At 42.1% G+C, this 16,641-nt stretch overlaps 1 protein-coding gene across 2 annotated transcripts; it reads right to left on the bottom strand.

Annotated features, from left to right (window-relative positions):
- Window positions 1-2,511: 2,511 nt before the first annotated feature.
- LOC147456821 (serine/threonine-protein kinase PCRK1-like) lies at window positions 2,512-6,172 on the bottom strand. Of its 2 annotated transcripts, XM_086511937.1 has the most exons (4): window positions 5,441-6,165; window positions 4,490-4,753; window positions 4,064-4,186; window positions 2,512-3,292 (listed from the first exon to the last, which is right to left on the bottom strand). In XM_086511937.1, the coding sequence occupies exons 1-4, from the start codon at window positions 5,966-5,968 to the stop codon at window positions 2,783-2,785; spliced, it is 1,425 nt and encodes a 474-aa protein (XP_086368063.1). In that variant the 5' UTR covers window positions 5,969-6,165; the 3' UTR covers window positions 2,512-2,782. The 2 variants fall into 2 exon arrangements, with proteins under 2 accessions (XP_086368063.1, XP_086368064.1); XM_086511938.1 differs by lacking the exon at window positions 4,064-4,186 and having other exon boundaries at window positions 5,441-6,172.
- Between the last annotated feature and the right edge of the window lie 10,469 nt (window positions 6,173-16,641).

Raw genomic sequence — 16,641 nt, 5'->3', positions numbered from 1 at the left:
CATAGTTCCACAAAAACATAGCAATGTCCTTCTGTTTGAGGCCATTGTAACAAAGTTTTGATTCATTCCCTGACCTTATTGATCGTAATAGCTTTCTCAAAGTTTTCATGTGAAGTAAAAGCATACCCAAAGATTATAGCTCCGTTGGTTGAGCCATAGTGATGTAACTCCCAAGTAGAGGGTTTGAGGATCACGGGTTGTGTTCGATAGGTGCTACCAACCTCCCCACTTGGGAAGTTGTTGCTACAATTATGGCCCCTTGTTGAAGTAGAATGTACAATGAATTACAGTTGTTAATACATGGATATGCATGAAGTTCTCCCTCCTTCAATCACCGTCGCTCATGGCAAAAAAGACAGTACTCTCATGTCATCCTCCATCTCTACCTAACTCGGTCTCTCTTTGCCCTTTGATGCATATAAAAACCTTCACCATTTATGCCCTTCTCTTTCTCTCTCTCTCTCTCTCTCTCTCTCTCTCTCTCTCTCGTTTAGTTTCATAGTCTTAATTTCACTTCTCAACCGTCTTGTGAACTCTACTTATCTTTATCTTTTACTTTTTCAAGTTAGCAAGGGGAAAAGAGCCTCCAACCACTAACAAACCGACTCCACTTATGAACGTTCTTCCAACATGTAGCCTCCAATCAGCCTTCTTGTCAATTCCACTCATCAATCTTCTTCCAATGTGTAACCTCTCTTGGTCATCTAACGCTCTCTTAACATTTTGGGTCATGTAATTTTCATCACATGGACGAGCTATCCTCAACACTAAAGGGCACGGCATTGTTATTGAAGTCTTCGGTCTTTAATGAAGACCACCCGTTGTCGGTCTTTAATGAAGACCACCCGCTGATGGAATCTACGGTAGCCAAGTGCATGTGCAAGATGTGAGGTAAACTCGATCATATGATTTTAAAGGGACGTGTCCTAGTTTACTTATGTTTGCAGAGGTTTTCTTTATAGCTTTTTGTTTGGGCATTGGGGACACCAAAAGGCACGTACCCACGTGGTTAGGCCATTGCTTTGCCGTAGCCCAAGTATTGAGTTCTTATACAGAGGGCCACCGACACATACACCTTTTGCTTGATATGCAATCTCCTCGAGATTCCCACATACACTTGGGCCAACGTAGATCCTATTATGGGGTCTTCATTAAAGACCAAGTGCCCTTTAGCATTGGATGGGCTATGCTATTTCACACGGTAACAATTCTAAGGCTACCATCTGGCAATCATAGTGTGGAGTCGGGGAGCATACCAAGTGTGTGTGGGGGTGTGTGTGTGTGTGTGTGTGTGTGTGTGAGAGAGAGAGAGAGAGAGAGAGAGAGAGAGAGAATATTTTATTAGGTCTCTAAGTCTAAGAGGCCAATCATATGAACCCTATGAGACAAAAAGTCACAAAATGAACTCTCCCATGTGTGTGTGTGTGTGTGTGAGAGAGAGAGTCAAGTTCGTTGTGACGTTTTTTAATTCCGTGATGGCCCATAACTGATAAGTATGTAAAGTGACGCCATGACTTTTGAGCTGTTAGGTTTTGAAAATATCAAGGCCTCAGCCTCAACGAAGGTTCTTTTGACTACCAAACTTTTGAGAAACAAAGTGGTATGTACTACATTTCTGTTGGGGATCTGGAAGAGTGTTTTGCTGATCCAGCTCTTCTTAGCCTACAAAGCAAAACTAAAAATCCTTGTTTTTTTCAAAACTTAATCTTGGCTTCAAGCACAGTTGCAGCCTCCACCTGTCAGAAAATGTATGGGCCTACTCTTGCAATTGGGCCCATCAATATACAATCCATCTATCTTCATTCACAGGGCCAACCTACTCTCGCAATGAGAGCCAGACGTCCACACCCACACGTCGAGTCCCGATAAGCCAAGCATGCACAGCACACAACAATAGTTCATATGTTCAACAAAGCTCCAAAAGAAGCCAAAGATAAGTTGACAATTGGAGGTCTCGGGAGCCAAGCCTACTACCCCTAGGGTGAAGGAGCCAATTTAGAGACAAAAACTTTAAGCCCCAAGTTTGGAAGGGACCCACCCCCAATTTAGAGACAAGAAAATTGGCATATTCTTAGAATCTTGCTTATGTGTCTTGTTGTGATTTGGTGAAGAGTGTTTGAAAATTGGGCCTTGAGTGTTTCTAATGCAGCAAAAAACCTCAAAATTGAATTTCGCCAAAAGATCTAAAAAATATCAATCTTGGTATCATTTGATTCTCCTTTTCATGAGCAATCTGATTCGCCTTTACCCTATACCAAACATACTCCACCCATTCAACATGCTGTGGCAACGACTCGTGCAAAAAGAACACATCTGACTCGGGCGTGTGGAAGTGTTTGAAATGCTCTGTTTTGGCGTAAGTATCATTTAGGCATTTTACATGAATGAGGTTCATTACATGGGCATTCTGATTACGTTATTCTATTTCATCCTACCTCACGTTTTGGTACATAAGCAATAATAGTATGTACATAAGTAACATACTACTACCTGTCTTGGGAGGCCATCATGAATTCTCACCAAGTTTTATTTTAAAAGAGTGCATGTAAAATGCAATTCATGTGGTTACAAGTAATAAAATTTGTTCCCATTGCCATAAACAATGGCTTTGGTACATAAAGGCACTTCTTCCTTTCGGCGTTTCATGCCCATATACATAAGAGGACCATGGAGCTAACATCTACATCTAAAATGCCTGATTTCAAAGCATTTTGTGTTTATGGCATCTCTTGTCAAAGAAAGAAGGGTATGGTGGTGGATTCCTCCTTCAAGCTCATGATTCTTACAAAGAAATGGCTTTTGGAGCCCAAATTCTCCTTTTGACATCTTCAATTACAAGCTTCCTCCTCTTCACAGGTGCTACCTCCTTGTTATGCCCGTCCATCTGTACAGAGCCTTCCTTGTCTGTAGCAACATCAGCATGTGCATTGCTGCTACTAACATCCTCCAATATCCATTTCAGTTTCTTTACCACAGAGCTCATTGTTGGGCGTGCTCTCGGAGCTCTATGACAGCAATGCAGAGCTAGTTCCACGATCTTCTGAGCTTGGACCAAGGAGTAATCTCCTTCGAACCTTGGATCCATAATAAGATGAAGCTTCTTGCTCCCATGCAGGTAAGGCCTTACCCATTCTAACAGGTGTTGCTCGCTCTTCGGCCGATTTCGATCCACTGACCTCCGTCCTGTCAGCATTTCAAATAGCACTACTCCAAAGCTCCACACATCACTTTTTGATGTAAGATGTCCTGTCTGTACATACTCTGGAGCTGCATAACCTATGGTACCAACTACCTGCAGTACAACATCAATTAGCCCACATATCTGTCCCGAAATGAGCCAGCCTTACACCTTCAAAGACAACAGCAAACCCTTGAAAGCCATACTATAATCTCTACCTTCAAAGCAACAAGTATCCGGTAGTTTAATAAACGATTCTCAATGCTTGCCATTACGGTAAATACAAGGGCAACTAAGTTGAGGTATAAGCAAAAATAAAAGTCCTTGGTACAGAATGAAAGGTATAAACATTTGCAGATGGGCGCAGAAGACAAAAGAGTATTCAAGCCCACAATAATATTGTTTGTGCATCCACCAGTTTTCGCCAACCCACTACCCACAGCAACACTAGTTGGCATGGGTTGCTCCCCTCTTTCCACAAGGTGAAAATTTTAATTCCAATATTCATGCATCAGCCAATGGCCCCTCCAATAAATTGTTAAGTCCTACCCGAAGCCCACGGCGCTCAAATAGTTTGGTCTCTTTTAGTGGAGGTCCATCCCATCTTCTAAAACATACACACAGGACACAAAACAGTCCCTGATCCCGCTTTGACGTGGGCAGCAAAATACTAGAAACACAATCAAAGAAATAGCCTGTTGCACCCCAGGCTCTTTGCTAGCAGCTCTACAGTCCAGCTCCACACAAATACTAGGGCCGACGCATGCGCACGTAAAAATCTAATTCTTGAAACAAAGGCACAGACAAACAAACACATTCAAATTGCTCACTCACTAGATATAAAATCTCAAAATCAAACAGTGGAGTATTACAGCAATGACATACCGAAGTTGAAACATGGGTTGCCCCCATCTCTGGGCCCTGTCTAGCCAGCCCAAAGTCTGATAATTTTGGAGTGAAATCCTCATCTAACAAGACATTTGAGGTTTTGAAATCACGAAATATAACCTGCAGTTCTAGAGTACAATTAATATGGCCATGAGATAGCTTGATAGATTGAAATAATCAAGGATTGCTACCTTAAGGGGATCACAGGGTGGGAGATAAGCTTCCTTGCATATTTAAAGATGCACATTCCTAGCTTGACTTTTAAATAGATAAACCACATGCAGAATTGTTTGTTCTTTTCGTTGTGTCTCAAAAAAAATGCAAAGACGAGAATGACAGGGTAAGGTGGTATTCAAGCATGCAGAAGGAAAATGATGGTCGCTTATAGAAAATGAGGGCAGTTTTCTTTTAGTGCCTGTTTACCTGAATACCTTCAATTTCTTGATGCAAGTAAGCCAAACCACGAGCAGCGCCGAGCATGATTTGAATCCGTTGTCGCCAAGACAGAACAGATTGGCTTTTTGAGAAAAGATAGCCCTCAAGGCTTCCCCTGGCAATAAATTCATACACAAGTAGGCGTTGGATACCCCTTTCATCATCTTCTGCACAATAGCCCACCAGCTTCACGAGGTTTGGATGCTCCACCAGCCCCAAGAAGCGAACCTCTGCCAGCCACTCCTTGTGTCCCTGCCCCCAAAAGAGCAAAAACCTTAAGCCCATCTCAGCCTCCTTTAAAAAGAAAGATTGTTCAACAATTACTGCTAAACAAGGAAAAAACTTCTCTCAAAAAAGAAGAGGGCAGCTAAAAACAAAGGAGACGATCTATGTGATGAGAAGCATGTGGAACAAAGCACCCAACAATGCAGAATACGATATAATGGTGTCGACATGAAGCATTATGAACTTCTTATACGAAAGAGCAAACACAGGTGCATCTCAAGTAATCCCAAATAATCAGTTTTTTCCAGATTTGAGCAAAGAACATGAAGCGAGCACACAGGAACAGAAAGAGAAACGTGGGGGATTCAAGAAAAGTACAGTCTCACTCCTTGCATAGGTGCACAATTAACTAAAGGAATGGTCAAAAATGCTAGCTTTCACAAGCTCTTTATTTCAAATAAATCACCTCTTCAAAAATGTCTGAGAAGATTGCCTCTTTGCATCTTTGCAATCTCCGAAATTAAAGATCTAGTTTGCACAAGCAGCATCCTCTCATGCAGGCAACCGAACAGCAACAACAAAACTACAGAGTTGACTTAACCAAATTTACCGTAGAAGGAATCAGACAATCCCCCTAAACCCTTACGAGAAACTCGGAAATATCAGGCATTCATCATGCCTCCACTGTTGGTTCCTTGAGAGAAATAAATGCACCTGTTGCCCATTCCGGTTCAAGAGCTTGACAGCAACTTCCTTTGAAGATTGAGCCTCTTTAGAACTGGTGTTTTTTATAAACCCTCTGTATACACACCCAAACCCGCCCTCTCCAACTAAATTGGAGCGTGAGAAACCTTGACATACACCCCGCAGCTCCCCAAATGTGAACACCTGAAGCTCCGATGTCCTCTCAGATATACTCTGCATCAACGGAGTCGCATCAGACGAAATGCAAGGGGCATCTCTTCTGCGGGTCTCCTCCTCCTCAACTTGCTGTAAGTTAGTTGATGACGACACAGAAGAGGCTTCGATTGAGTTGTGAGCTGCTGAAGAGGAAGCTAAGTGAGAGGACGACCGTGGTTCTGCGTTTGATTGTGGTAGTGAGGAAATAGCGGGGGCTGACTTGGAAGATCTTTTGCCCTGCGCAGATGCGGGGTTACGGAAAATGCTCCACGAAAATTTGAACTTTGAATCGCCCTCGGCTGGCCTCTCTGATCTGGAAGAGGAGAATGGAAGGCACCCCATGCCCAGAATGGGATGAGATGCCCACTGCGACAACAGCAGCAACTATGCTGCGTTGTTGGCACGGAGTACAAGCACGCGGCGCGCGAGAGAGAGAGAGAGAGAGAGAGAGATGCACAGAAAAGCAGCTTGGAGAATGGAATTATGGTGATGCTCGTACCCGAGAGTTCTACTGCTGCTGAAAGACGTATTCAAAAGTCTTCATTTTCGTAAACGTCAAAGGGGAAATGGAGCGATTCCAATGTTCGAAGTTGAACTTCGAACTCATTTTTGTAAAGCAATATTTTCAATCGCCAGCTTACAGGGGTTGTAGCTGTGAGCTTTAGGCTATATGGTCACGTGAGGCTCAGTTTTCGGTTAGATTTGTCGACCATATCTAACGCCTGCTAGCTTTTCACAATTGTTGACCAGGTTCGTTCTCTAACTATGTCTACAAAGGCATAGTCACAAAACTCTCCCCCCTCACTGCCGGCCAGCACCAAGTTTCTCTCTCTTGCTTGCGCATCGTTCTTCATCTCTCTACCTGCTACCGACGGTGGACGTTCTGAGCTCTTGTCAGAGACTATAGGGGCTTAGTTCTAGCTAAGCCTCGTGTGACCATGCCCTTAGCAATCAGACCCGCATCACGCTTACGTACAAGCATAGCATCGCTTCCCACTCAGTGCTCGCCCTCATCATTCTCATACCACGAGTCCTCCCACACTTACGCAACATCCCTTCCCCTCACTAACTCTAGCCTCTAGGAAACCCACTATTCACTAAGGTAGAGGGGCCAATACTATGGCATCATAGCCTATAGACAGTGAGCACATTCTTCCATCTCAGAGGAACAAGCGAAGTCGCCTTGGGTTTTGCCTTCGCTTCAAAATAATAAACCACCCACAAAAAGCTCAACTTGGCTGCAAACACACAGTTGCTTTGCAAAATCAGCAAAGTAAAATAATGTGACAAGCAAGGATCAGTAGAAGCACACCTTCGAACTCGCGATCTCACGGTTGCCATGTGAGCATCTCAACAATCCGCCTACAATAGCCACTTGATTTTCTCTCAGCGTGTGTTACTATTGGCGTTAAGGTGCGGTGCAATTGGGAGCCGCTCTTAGGCAAGGCCAGGTGGCGCACATGAAGAGGACCTCGTTTCGAGCACCCATGCATGGCTTGAGTTACCTAGCTATGCTTTCCCACCTGCAAGGTTTCCCTACGTCGCACTATCACCTATCTCCTACATTCTAGTTGCTGCTTTCGCCCCTGCCATTATGAAAATGCATGTGCAGTGCGGTATGCGGTGCGTGCGGGAAGGGGAAGAAGGAGAAGGAGTGCAAGGTGTGTGGGTGGAGCAACACTCAAGATGAGCTTCTCCCTATTCTTTCTATATGTACAAAGCAATAAGGTGGTCAGTGGGCGGACGCCCCTAGCCTGGGCAGTCGAGCAAGGTATAGAGGCCTTTACCCCAACAATCTCCCACTTAAAGGAGAATGTGTCGATAAGTGGGTCCTACTAGCTAAACTACTAGTATGTACAAGAAAACAGGTGAGAGACTCTCTCAACCTATGCCCGCTCGCTCTCTCAGTCGACCTACATGCATTGTATCAGCTCTAGGGATAGGCAAGCTTGCGTACACACGCTAGAGTCTACATGTAAATCCCGCAGACAACTCTATATGGTTTGCAAAGGTCCACTGTGCATCATGCTAGTGTCAGTCATCGTACGACTGACAATCCCTACTGCAAATGCTGCCATTGCAGCTGCAAGGTTGGGCCTCAACACGAGTAGGTCATACATGAGACATCCGCATGCTGACAAAATCTGTGCAAACCTGGCTGTCCTAACCTCCCATGCGCTATTTGTATGTACTGCTCGTGAGCATGGTGGTGCTCATCCGCGAAGGAGACACGTCTCGTCTCTCGCTCAACGCATGCCACAAACAAAACCAAGACCATGCCGTCTCGAACCTCAGAAACATGCATAGTATATACCAAACCATTACGGGCTCCTCTAGCAATCACTAATGAACCGCAATGCATCTGGAAAGACTGCTCTCTAAGCAGTGTCTGACACCCACAATTTGCTAACCATCTCATTGAGATCAAGCTCTGTCTCGACTGAGGAACATAGCGCACATGTCGTAGCATATATGTTGCACCATTGGGCAATGACAAGCAAACATCTCCTACACCTGCAATGTCAAACGTCGAACCATTAGCCAAGTGCACACAACCGAAGATTCCACTAGAGAAGGTGCTAATCCAGTCCCTAGGGTAAAGGGGCCAATATAAGGCCATGTAAGAAAAAAATAGTATTTTTGGGGGGGATTTTTCATATCCGGCCAGATTTGAAATTTGAAGAGTGCATTCAATTCCTCATGAAAAGACGCATTAGATGATATCAAGATTGATATTTTTTTTATTTTGCCTCAGCACTCTATTTGAAAAAGCGTAATTTTGAGAGCTTTTTAGAAAACAGAGACACTCAAGCCCCAATAGTAGTACACTTTTTAGCAAATCAGATGTGGACACCTAAGCAAGATTCCAAGCATATTCCTTTTTTTTGTCTCTCTTTTGGGGTGGAGCCATCTTCCTTTTGGGGGGTGGTTCCTTATTGGCCCCTTTACCCTATATGGTGTGACATGAAAAACTGCATCCTCATCTAGTAGTCAACGTAGAGAAGTGTCACCTCTCAAAGACATGTAAGCAGGAGGAACGCTAAAGGCAAACATAACATCATCGTCAGTGACATATGAATCCATCTCTCTAGCATGTGTCAAAACCGTATCTACATCACACATAGATCTTCGTTGTTATCTCATACGTTTAAAATAGCGGTGCCTAAAGCGCCCTGTCATAAAGTCTAATATCTAACCAACCCCAAAAAAAAATCTCATATTAAACTGATCATTTAATGTGGGAGAATAAACGAGAACAAGGGTTAGAATATAGACATGTGCTTATGGATCTATCTCAACACGGGGCCAAAGTTAAAGGGATCCAAATGAGATATGGTCTGTCAAAGAGCAAGCTAGCTAATGGAGCTTAAAGACCTTAGAGTTGGCTTCATTAAAGATATCCAAAGGTTAGTGTTAAAAGTCTTTAGACTTTAGGCAAGCTAGGGTTGTGCTTGAGGTGGGAACCCGGCCCAAGCTTGAGGTGTTTGTCGTGCTTGTTGACTAAGGTGCTTGAGGTTCTTGTCATGCTTGCTGACTAAGGTGCTCGAGATGCTAGGGCTGAGCTTGAGGTGAGAACCTTCCCCAAGCTTGAGGGGCTTAAGGTGTTCCAAAAGTCAAACCAGATCCCTACTCAAGGGGGGCGAGCCCTTGTTTGTAGGGGCATGAGAGAGAACACACACACCCTCACACAAGGCAATCCTAATCTAAAGAAGCAACAAGAACACATGTCAAGTTCCTCTCCATGTTGTCCTCATGGTGTGCCTAAAGCCTATTGGTTGGCCTCTCAAGGGGCCCAATGAAATTTAGCTAATTTAATTAATTGTTTATGCATTTATCGAGTCCTTTCTCTCAAAGGGGAAAGGGGGACACTTGTCCCAAGGCTAGCATGGTTGCTTGATATGCACTCTGCATGTGATTGGCTAAGCTTGTAGGGGTCCAATCAATTTGAAGCTACAATGAGGGGTCGACTAAGGAATCTAGGGGCTTGTTTGCAGGGTATACACTCCCCCCCCCCCCCCCCACACACACACACACACACTCATTGTGTGAAGTGCAAAGTGCAAGAGCTCCATCTCCTTCTCCAAGCTTGTTGAGAAGTTGAGAGCCTACACCAACACTCTTGGCTATGGAATGCAAATCCAACCAAGATCGATGCTTCAATGCTTAAGCTTGCCATCTTCTTCTTTATCATCATTTTTATGCTATCATGCTATGCTATGCAAGAAGAGTGATGATAAGTGAGGAACTATCTCTTTCTCGTATGTTACTTCTTCTTTCTCTTCCCTACCCTCATTCCCGGCTAGCTCACTCCACCTTTGAAGGTGTTTGAGGCCTTGGGATTGAGGCCGGGGATGTTTATGTTATGCTCGTGATGCATGAAGTTTTCCATCTTCATTGCATCACCTAGGTCACAAGGAACACAAAGATTATATAGTACCAAGTCTCTCTTGATGGGAGAATCTATAATGCAAAAGCCTATTGGAGGGGGGACTGGCTCCACATAAATCCGGTCCTCAACTATTGTCATGTTCTCTAATTCTCTCTCTTGCAAAAGTATTGTTCATGCCAAGTTAATTAAGTCTAATGGTTATGTTGCTATCGCTAACTAAGTTCATCCTCTATGTTCTCAAAGTAGTCTGATAAAAAAGCTCACTATAGTTCTCTTAATTCCGCTATTCTCAATGTTCATAGGCCACTTCCATTACATTGGTATCAGAGCTATTGGTTTCTCTTTTCTTACTTAAGAATAGAGGTCCTTGACTTGTCTATGAAAGGTTGGACCTGTTCATTGCAATAGGATAAGTGGGACAAGGATCTTTATCTTGGTTGAGAAGGAATTAGTTCGAGGTACACCGTTGGGAACTATAGTCTTAATAATGGAGTCTCTTGGGGCTTGCCTTTGGCTTAACCATTATTGAGCTACGAGAAAGCTCAACAAGAACCATAATCAACCGAGCAATGTTAGACCCTCTCTACTAGTCTTTGCAATCAACAGTCTCTAAACCATGGGTGTGGCTACTTGAGAACTAATTTTCAAAGGTTTTTGAGGGTACCAAAGCACAAAGTAATTTATACGTAAGTTTAATTAGCATGGCAGACAATAATCAAGAGAGAAGAATGAAAATTGATAACTTTGATTTTGCACATAAAGGTGCTAATGATGATGCCCCCATGTTTGTTGATTATCTTGTTACTAGGTTGCAACAAGCTATGGGCAACCCTGCTTTGCAAGCCGAAGTTACTCAACAACTTCGTACTTATGTTCCTCTCCAAGAGGAGAGAGAGCTTAAGAGGCCTCTTTATGAGACTCCCATAAGAGAGGAGGAATCCAAAGAACGAGAAAGAAGTGAATCACTAAGTTCCTCTAAAGATGTGGCTCCATGAAGACGGTGGTCTAGATGACTAACAACTCCTCCCAAGAGGAAAACATCAACCCATAGTCCTTCTCCTCGTCACTCCAAAAGGGAAGAGAGGAAACAAAGGAAGAAAGAGGCAAGAAAGAGGTCACCCTCTTCTCCTTCTTCTTCACCTTCCTCCTCTTCCGACAACAACAGTGGATATTCTCCTAGAGAATACAAGAGGAGAGGACATCGCAAATCCTACCTACATGAAGAGGGTCCCAAAAGCTCAAGAAATTCAAAGAGGGAGGAAAGAGTATCTCTTTTCTTAGCTATGATGGCACCTTTGGCGCCACAAATAAAGTATTGACCTTCATTCAACAATTTGATGCTGCCTTTGGAGACAAGGGCTTCACAGAGTCCTCCAAGCTATGTGATGTAGCTATGTACTTCCAAAAATCTATTTGTCAAGGGTAGGCTAGCCTTCGTGGCAATGGAAAAGCCCCAAATACATGAAAAACTTTACGAGTTTCCATCGTGAAGCAATTCCTTGCAAGCGATGCAACGAACAAAGTGCTTACCAAATGGCAGATTTTGAAGCTGCTCTCCCATTATTCTATCCACAAATATGTGGATAAGTTTTGGGATTTACATCTCAAGACTACTGTCTTTCAAAAGATAGACTTCACCGAGAAAAAGCAACAATTTTGTGTGGGATTACCTGAAGAAATGGCCAAGTACGTCAACTCCCAACAGCCTGGCTCTATCACCTAAGTAATCCACCACACTATGGTTTCTTCGCGCATCAATTTCCAACACGGGGCTAAAAGGAACACCAAGCCCATGGAAAGCAAAGACAAAAATGATGCAAAGGGAAAAAACAATGCCCAAAATTCTTACTAAGGCAATTCCAACAACAACAACAATCGGTCCAAGGAAAAGGGATATATATATATATATATCCCTTCATAAGTTCAGAATAGTCTGAACTCACGAATTATAAGAGGGAATAAAGCACTCATAAAACTATAAAAGCAAGGGACACACGAAAAGAAAAGAAAAACAAAAACAAACTAACTAACTAACTAAATCACTTTGATTGCTTCGAAACAAAACTAGATAAATTATTAACTTAAAAATGTTTTCAGAAAAGGCATGCGTAAAATAAGTTGATGCAACTTACTTGGCTTAAAACAAGTACTCAACTTTAAGCAAAAAAAAAAAAAGGATAAGACATCTTAAAAACTTAATCCTAGAAATCAAACTTCACACAACAACCTATAACGGAGCACATTCTTAAGTCCTCAGGTAAGCTAAATATGAAATCGAAAAATGAATACTACTACAAACCTACGAAGAGCAAAGAACCAAACTTGACAATATGTGATCTCAACTTCACTGCTTGTCCAAACAGGAAGAATAAGATTATCACCTTTATCATGCATAGCTTGGACAACAGCTATGACATCCCTACTCACGTCATCAGTGCCCAAGAGTAGGTGCAGGTTTATATAGAGGTCATTCATGCTTTGAACATACTCTACAAAACCAACGAGCTAAGTTTCTATCACCCTCCGGAGGTGATGGGCATACTCAGCCATGATAAAGGCTAGCAATTGTCAAGCTATAGTGAAAATACTAGAAGCACTAAAGATCAAAACAACAACATAAGGTGTTATTAAGTCAAACAATAAGTGGGCTTTTTAGCTCCCCACTTCTATTGAATTTACTACTGATTATCTTGAACATTCCAAAGGAAGAAACACTAAAAATAAACTTAACACGATGCAAAAATGAACGAACTTTTTTCATGATTCTTTTGAATGAGTATCCTTTTTCAACTAGTAAAGAAATAAGATGGCAAGATTGAACAACAAAGTAGATTTACTAAAACAAAGACGAGAAAATCTAAATAGTTGAGAGCAAATGACACAGTACTTAGCTAAAAGAGAAATGTTGGAAGAAATGTGAGGCATGCGGATGATTTTTAGATTGGCATATTTTGGTTCAAGGCGCTTATCATAGATATCTACTTCTAATCCCAAGGGAGTTTGAAAAATCTTAAGGTCTAAAAATGCACAACAATCACTATTTGTGGTACAGTTAAGTTCACAAAACTCCTTGGGATAAATCCCTCCGCCTACAGAACTCGAATTCAAGTACATAAAATCTTGAAAAGAAGGAACGTTAGGGACAAAAAGATAATCTACAAAGCGTCTTACATTGCATAACTTGTGTAAAGATATTGGGCAAGTGTTAGCAAGGACAAGACACTCCATAAAATCAAACTCATAAGTAAAAAGATAGAAATTAGCAAGAAAAACAGCACAATTGGTGCCCATAGGGAGTTTACAAATATTAAAATAAACTCTCTCCTGAAGAGCTAGAAGCTTTTCGTAAGGACCACAAATGCTTTAAGTGTGGAGAGCAAGGACATGGCTATCGTTCTTGCCCCAAAAGAAATTCCCACAATGAAACTCCTAGAGCCTCCATGATCAAAGCTCCAAAAGAGGATGCTCATTGCAAGGGATCACCTCTCTCCTATGCTTGGGGAAAGGTAAGGGAGCATGATGCCTTCATCCTATTTGACCTTGGCTCTACTCACAATTTCATATCCACGGAGTTGGCCACCAAATTAGGCATTCAAGCTCATGAGATGGGAGATGTTGTTGTAGCCGATGGAGCCTTCAAGGGACAAGACGCCACAGTTACGCCCTTGATCGGGAAATTGAGGCTTCATGTCCAAGGCTATGTTGACAAAGAATATTTCTTCATCTCTCCTCTCAAACATGAAGATGTCATCCTAGGGGCACCATGGTTTGACCGTATGGCTGTTAATGTAAAGTTCCTTGAAAAAAGGTTGTAATTTAAGTACAGGGAAAAGAACATGTACATAGATGCTAATGAGTCTGGTCATACCATACCCCTTGTAAATTCTCTTGCTTTTGACAAATCAATGAAAAGCTCAATTTTTGCGTACATGAGTTTTGACAAGAACTCCATAAAAGGTCCTAATGTTTTATCAAATGAAAATGGTAGGAATCAAGAAGAGTTAGACTTGTCTAATTTTTTTAATTGGATTCCAAGATGTTTTTATCGATGATATCCCTATGGACTTACTCCAAAACGAGGGGATGATGACCATCAAATTGAGCTCCTATGAGGAAGCTCATCGCCTAACAAGCCTCCTTATCAAGTTTCCCAAGCTCAACAAGAGGAGATCATGAGGCAAGTACAAGAATTGGTAGACAAAGGGATGGTGAGGCCTAGCTCCTCTCCATTTTGTTCTCTAGTTCTTGTAATGCAAAAGAAAGATGGTACATACCGCATGTGTGTGGACTATCGAGCGCTAAACCATATCACTATTAAAAATAGATATACTTGATAAGCTACAAGGTTCAACCTAATTCATTCTAGGATTGACCTTAAAAGTGGATATGATCAAACAAGGATAGTGAATGAAGATATCATAAAGACTGCGTTCTGTACAACGTTTGGTCTTTATAAATAACTTGTCATGCCTTTTGGTTTGACAAATGCTCTAGCCACATTTAATTGTTTATTAATGGAGAAAATATTTAGACTCTACAGCAAATTCACTGGTTCTTTGATGATATCATCATCTACTCCAAGTCCTTGGAGGAGCACAAGCAACATCTCTAGGTAATTTTTCAAGCTTTGAGAGAGAACAAGCTTTTTATCAATCAAAAGAAGAGCGATTTTTTCCTTCAAGAGATTCAATACTTAGGTCATATTATCTCTCAAGATGGTATCCATATGGATCCATCAAAGTTGGAGGTAATAAAAGCATGTCCTACTCCAAGGAATCTACATGAGCTAAGAAGAAGCTTTATTTGTTAATTCCATTAATTCCGCTATTCTCAAAGTTCATAGGCCATTTCCATTACACACCTCATTTATTTGTCTGAAATCTTGGTTTGCGTCATAAAGTACTTGAGACTTCGATGGCCATTTCACAAAACAAATGGAGTCCCCAATAGATAGTGCTTCCATGTGTCAAGGGCATGTAAAACAACTAGAATCTCTTTTTCGTATATGCCCAAGACTCGTTCATCAACATTGAGCCTTCCGCTCTCATATGTTATGACATGCCCTTCTTGAAGCAAAACTGCTCCAAGGCAATCACCACAAGCATCAAATTGGACCTCAAATGGCTTTGGGAGATCCGAAAGCATAAGGACTGGTTGGGAGGTAAGCTTCTCTTTGACCTTGTCGAAAGTAGTTTGCTCTTTAGCAATCCATGAGTACTTAATGTTGTTTTTTGTTAAGTCATGCAATGGTCCCGATGTTTGAGAGAATCAAATCCTATTGGATGGCCTTAGAGGTGGACCAATGAGAATTAGGCTAGGGTAAATCTAGTTTAATTAATCTAAAAACACTTAATAAAAGAGCCAATAAGAATTAATCTCTCTAGAAGACTATTGGACAGTTTTCCAAGGGGTCCAATGAGCATTCAGCAGCCCAATGGCTTGCCTGATTCCTATTGGCCAGGAGACAAAGGGGTCCGATGAGAGTTTATTTGCATTAATTAATTACCTAAAGCTCTCACAAAAGGGGAAAGGGGGACACATGTCAAAAGGCTATCACTTATGCTGCTTAAATTTCATTGGCTACGCCTGGGGAGGTCCAATACGGTGTGAGCATGAGCAAATAGCAAGAGGGGTTGACCAAGAGAGAGGGGGGGCTGATTTTTCAAACGCAATTATCCACACACACTTACACAAGCTCATGTGTAGAGTAAGAAGTCTCTATCTCTCTTATCAAGCTTTAATGGAGAGCTTATCACCTACTCCAAGCTTGTGAGAAGGGAGGCCTACACCAACAACTCTTGGCTTTGTGATGCAAATCCAACCAAGAGCCAAGCTTCAATGCATGCTCATCTCCTATACCATTCTAATTACTAAGCTAAGCTATGCTAATATGAGTGATTATGTGAGGACATCTTTCTCGTAAGACTACTCCTTCTTCCTCTCAATCTAGTCTCATACCCCGCTAGCTCTCACCATCTTTGAAGTTGTGTGAGGTCTTGGGTCTGAGACCGTGAGGGAATTGATGTTGTTTTTGATAAGTGTTTTTCTTAGTGCTTGAAGTTTCCATCTTCATTGCACTAGCTAGTATTGAAGGAACACAAAGAATTGTATTGTAAAATGTCTCTCTTGATGGGAGAAACCATAATACAAAGCCTTTTGGAGGGGGGACCGGCTCCATGCAAATCCGGTCCTCAACTGTTGTCAATTGCTTAATTTCTCTCTCTTTTGAAGTATTGTCCATGCTATCTAACTAGGTGTTATTCTTTTTGTTGCTCTCTCCACCCAAGCACTCTTGTTATTCTCATTAGGAATCTATTCTAATGAAATGCTCACTATGTTCATGCTATTTTCCGCTACACACAAGTTACTAGGCCATTAAATGTTACATTGGTATCAGAGCACAAGGTTTCTCTTTTCTAGCGCAAGAAGGGAGGTCCTCAAGCTAGCTATAAATGGTTGGTATTATTAATTGCATGTGAGTAAGTAGAATAGGGATTTTTTAGCCTTGCAATGCGTCTGCCTTTGTGCAGTTAATGGGGCATCACAGTCAAGAGCTATGGTCTTAATAGTGGAGTCCTACGGGACTTGCCTGTGGCTTAACCACTATTGAGCTATTAGAAGCTTG

Source organism: Adiantum capillus-veneris, chromosome 5 (genome assembly GCF_014529385.1).
Source record: "Adiantum capillus-veneris isolate H3 chromosome 5, ASM1452938v2, whole genome shotgun sequence".
Classification (NCBI taxonomy): Eukaryota; Viridiplantae; Streptophyta; class Polypodiopsida; order Polypodiales; family Pteridaceae; genus Adiantum; species Adiantum capillus-veneris.
This window is presented reverse-complemented; position numbering and strand designations above follow the sequence as displayed.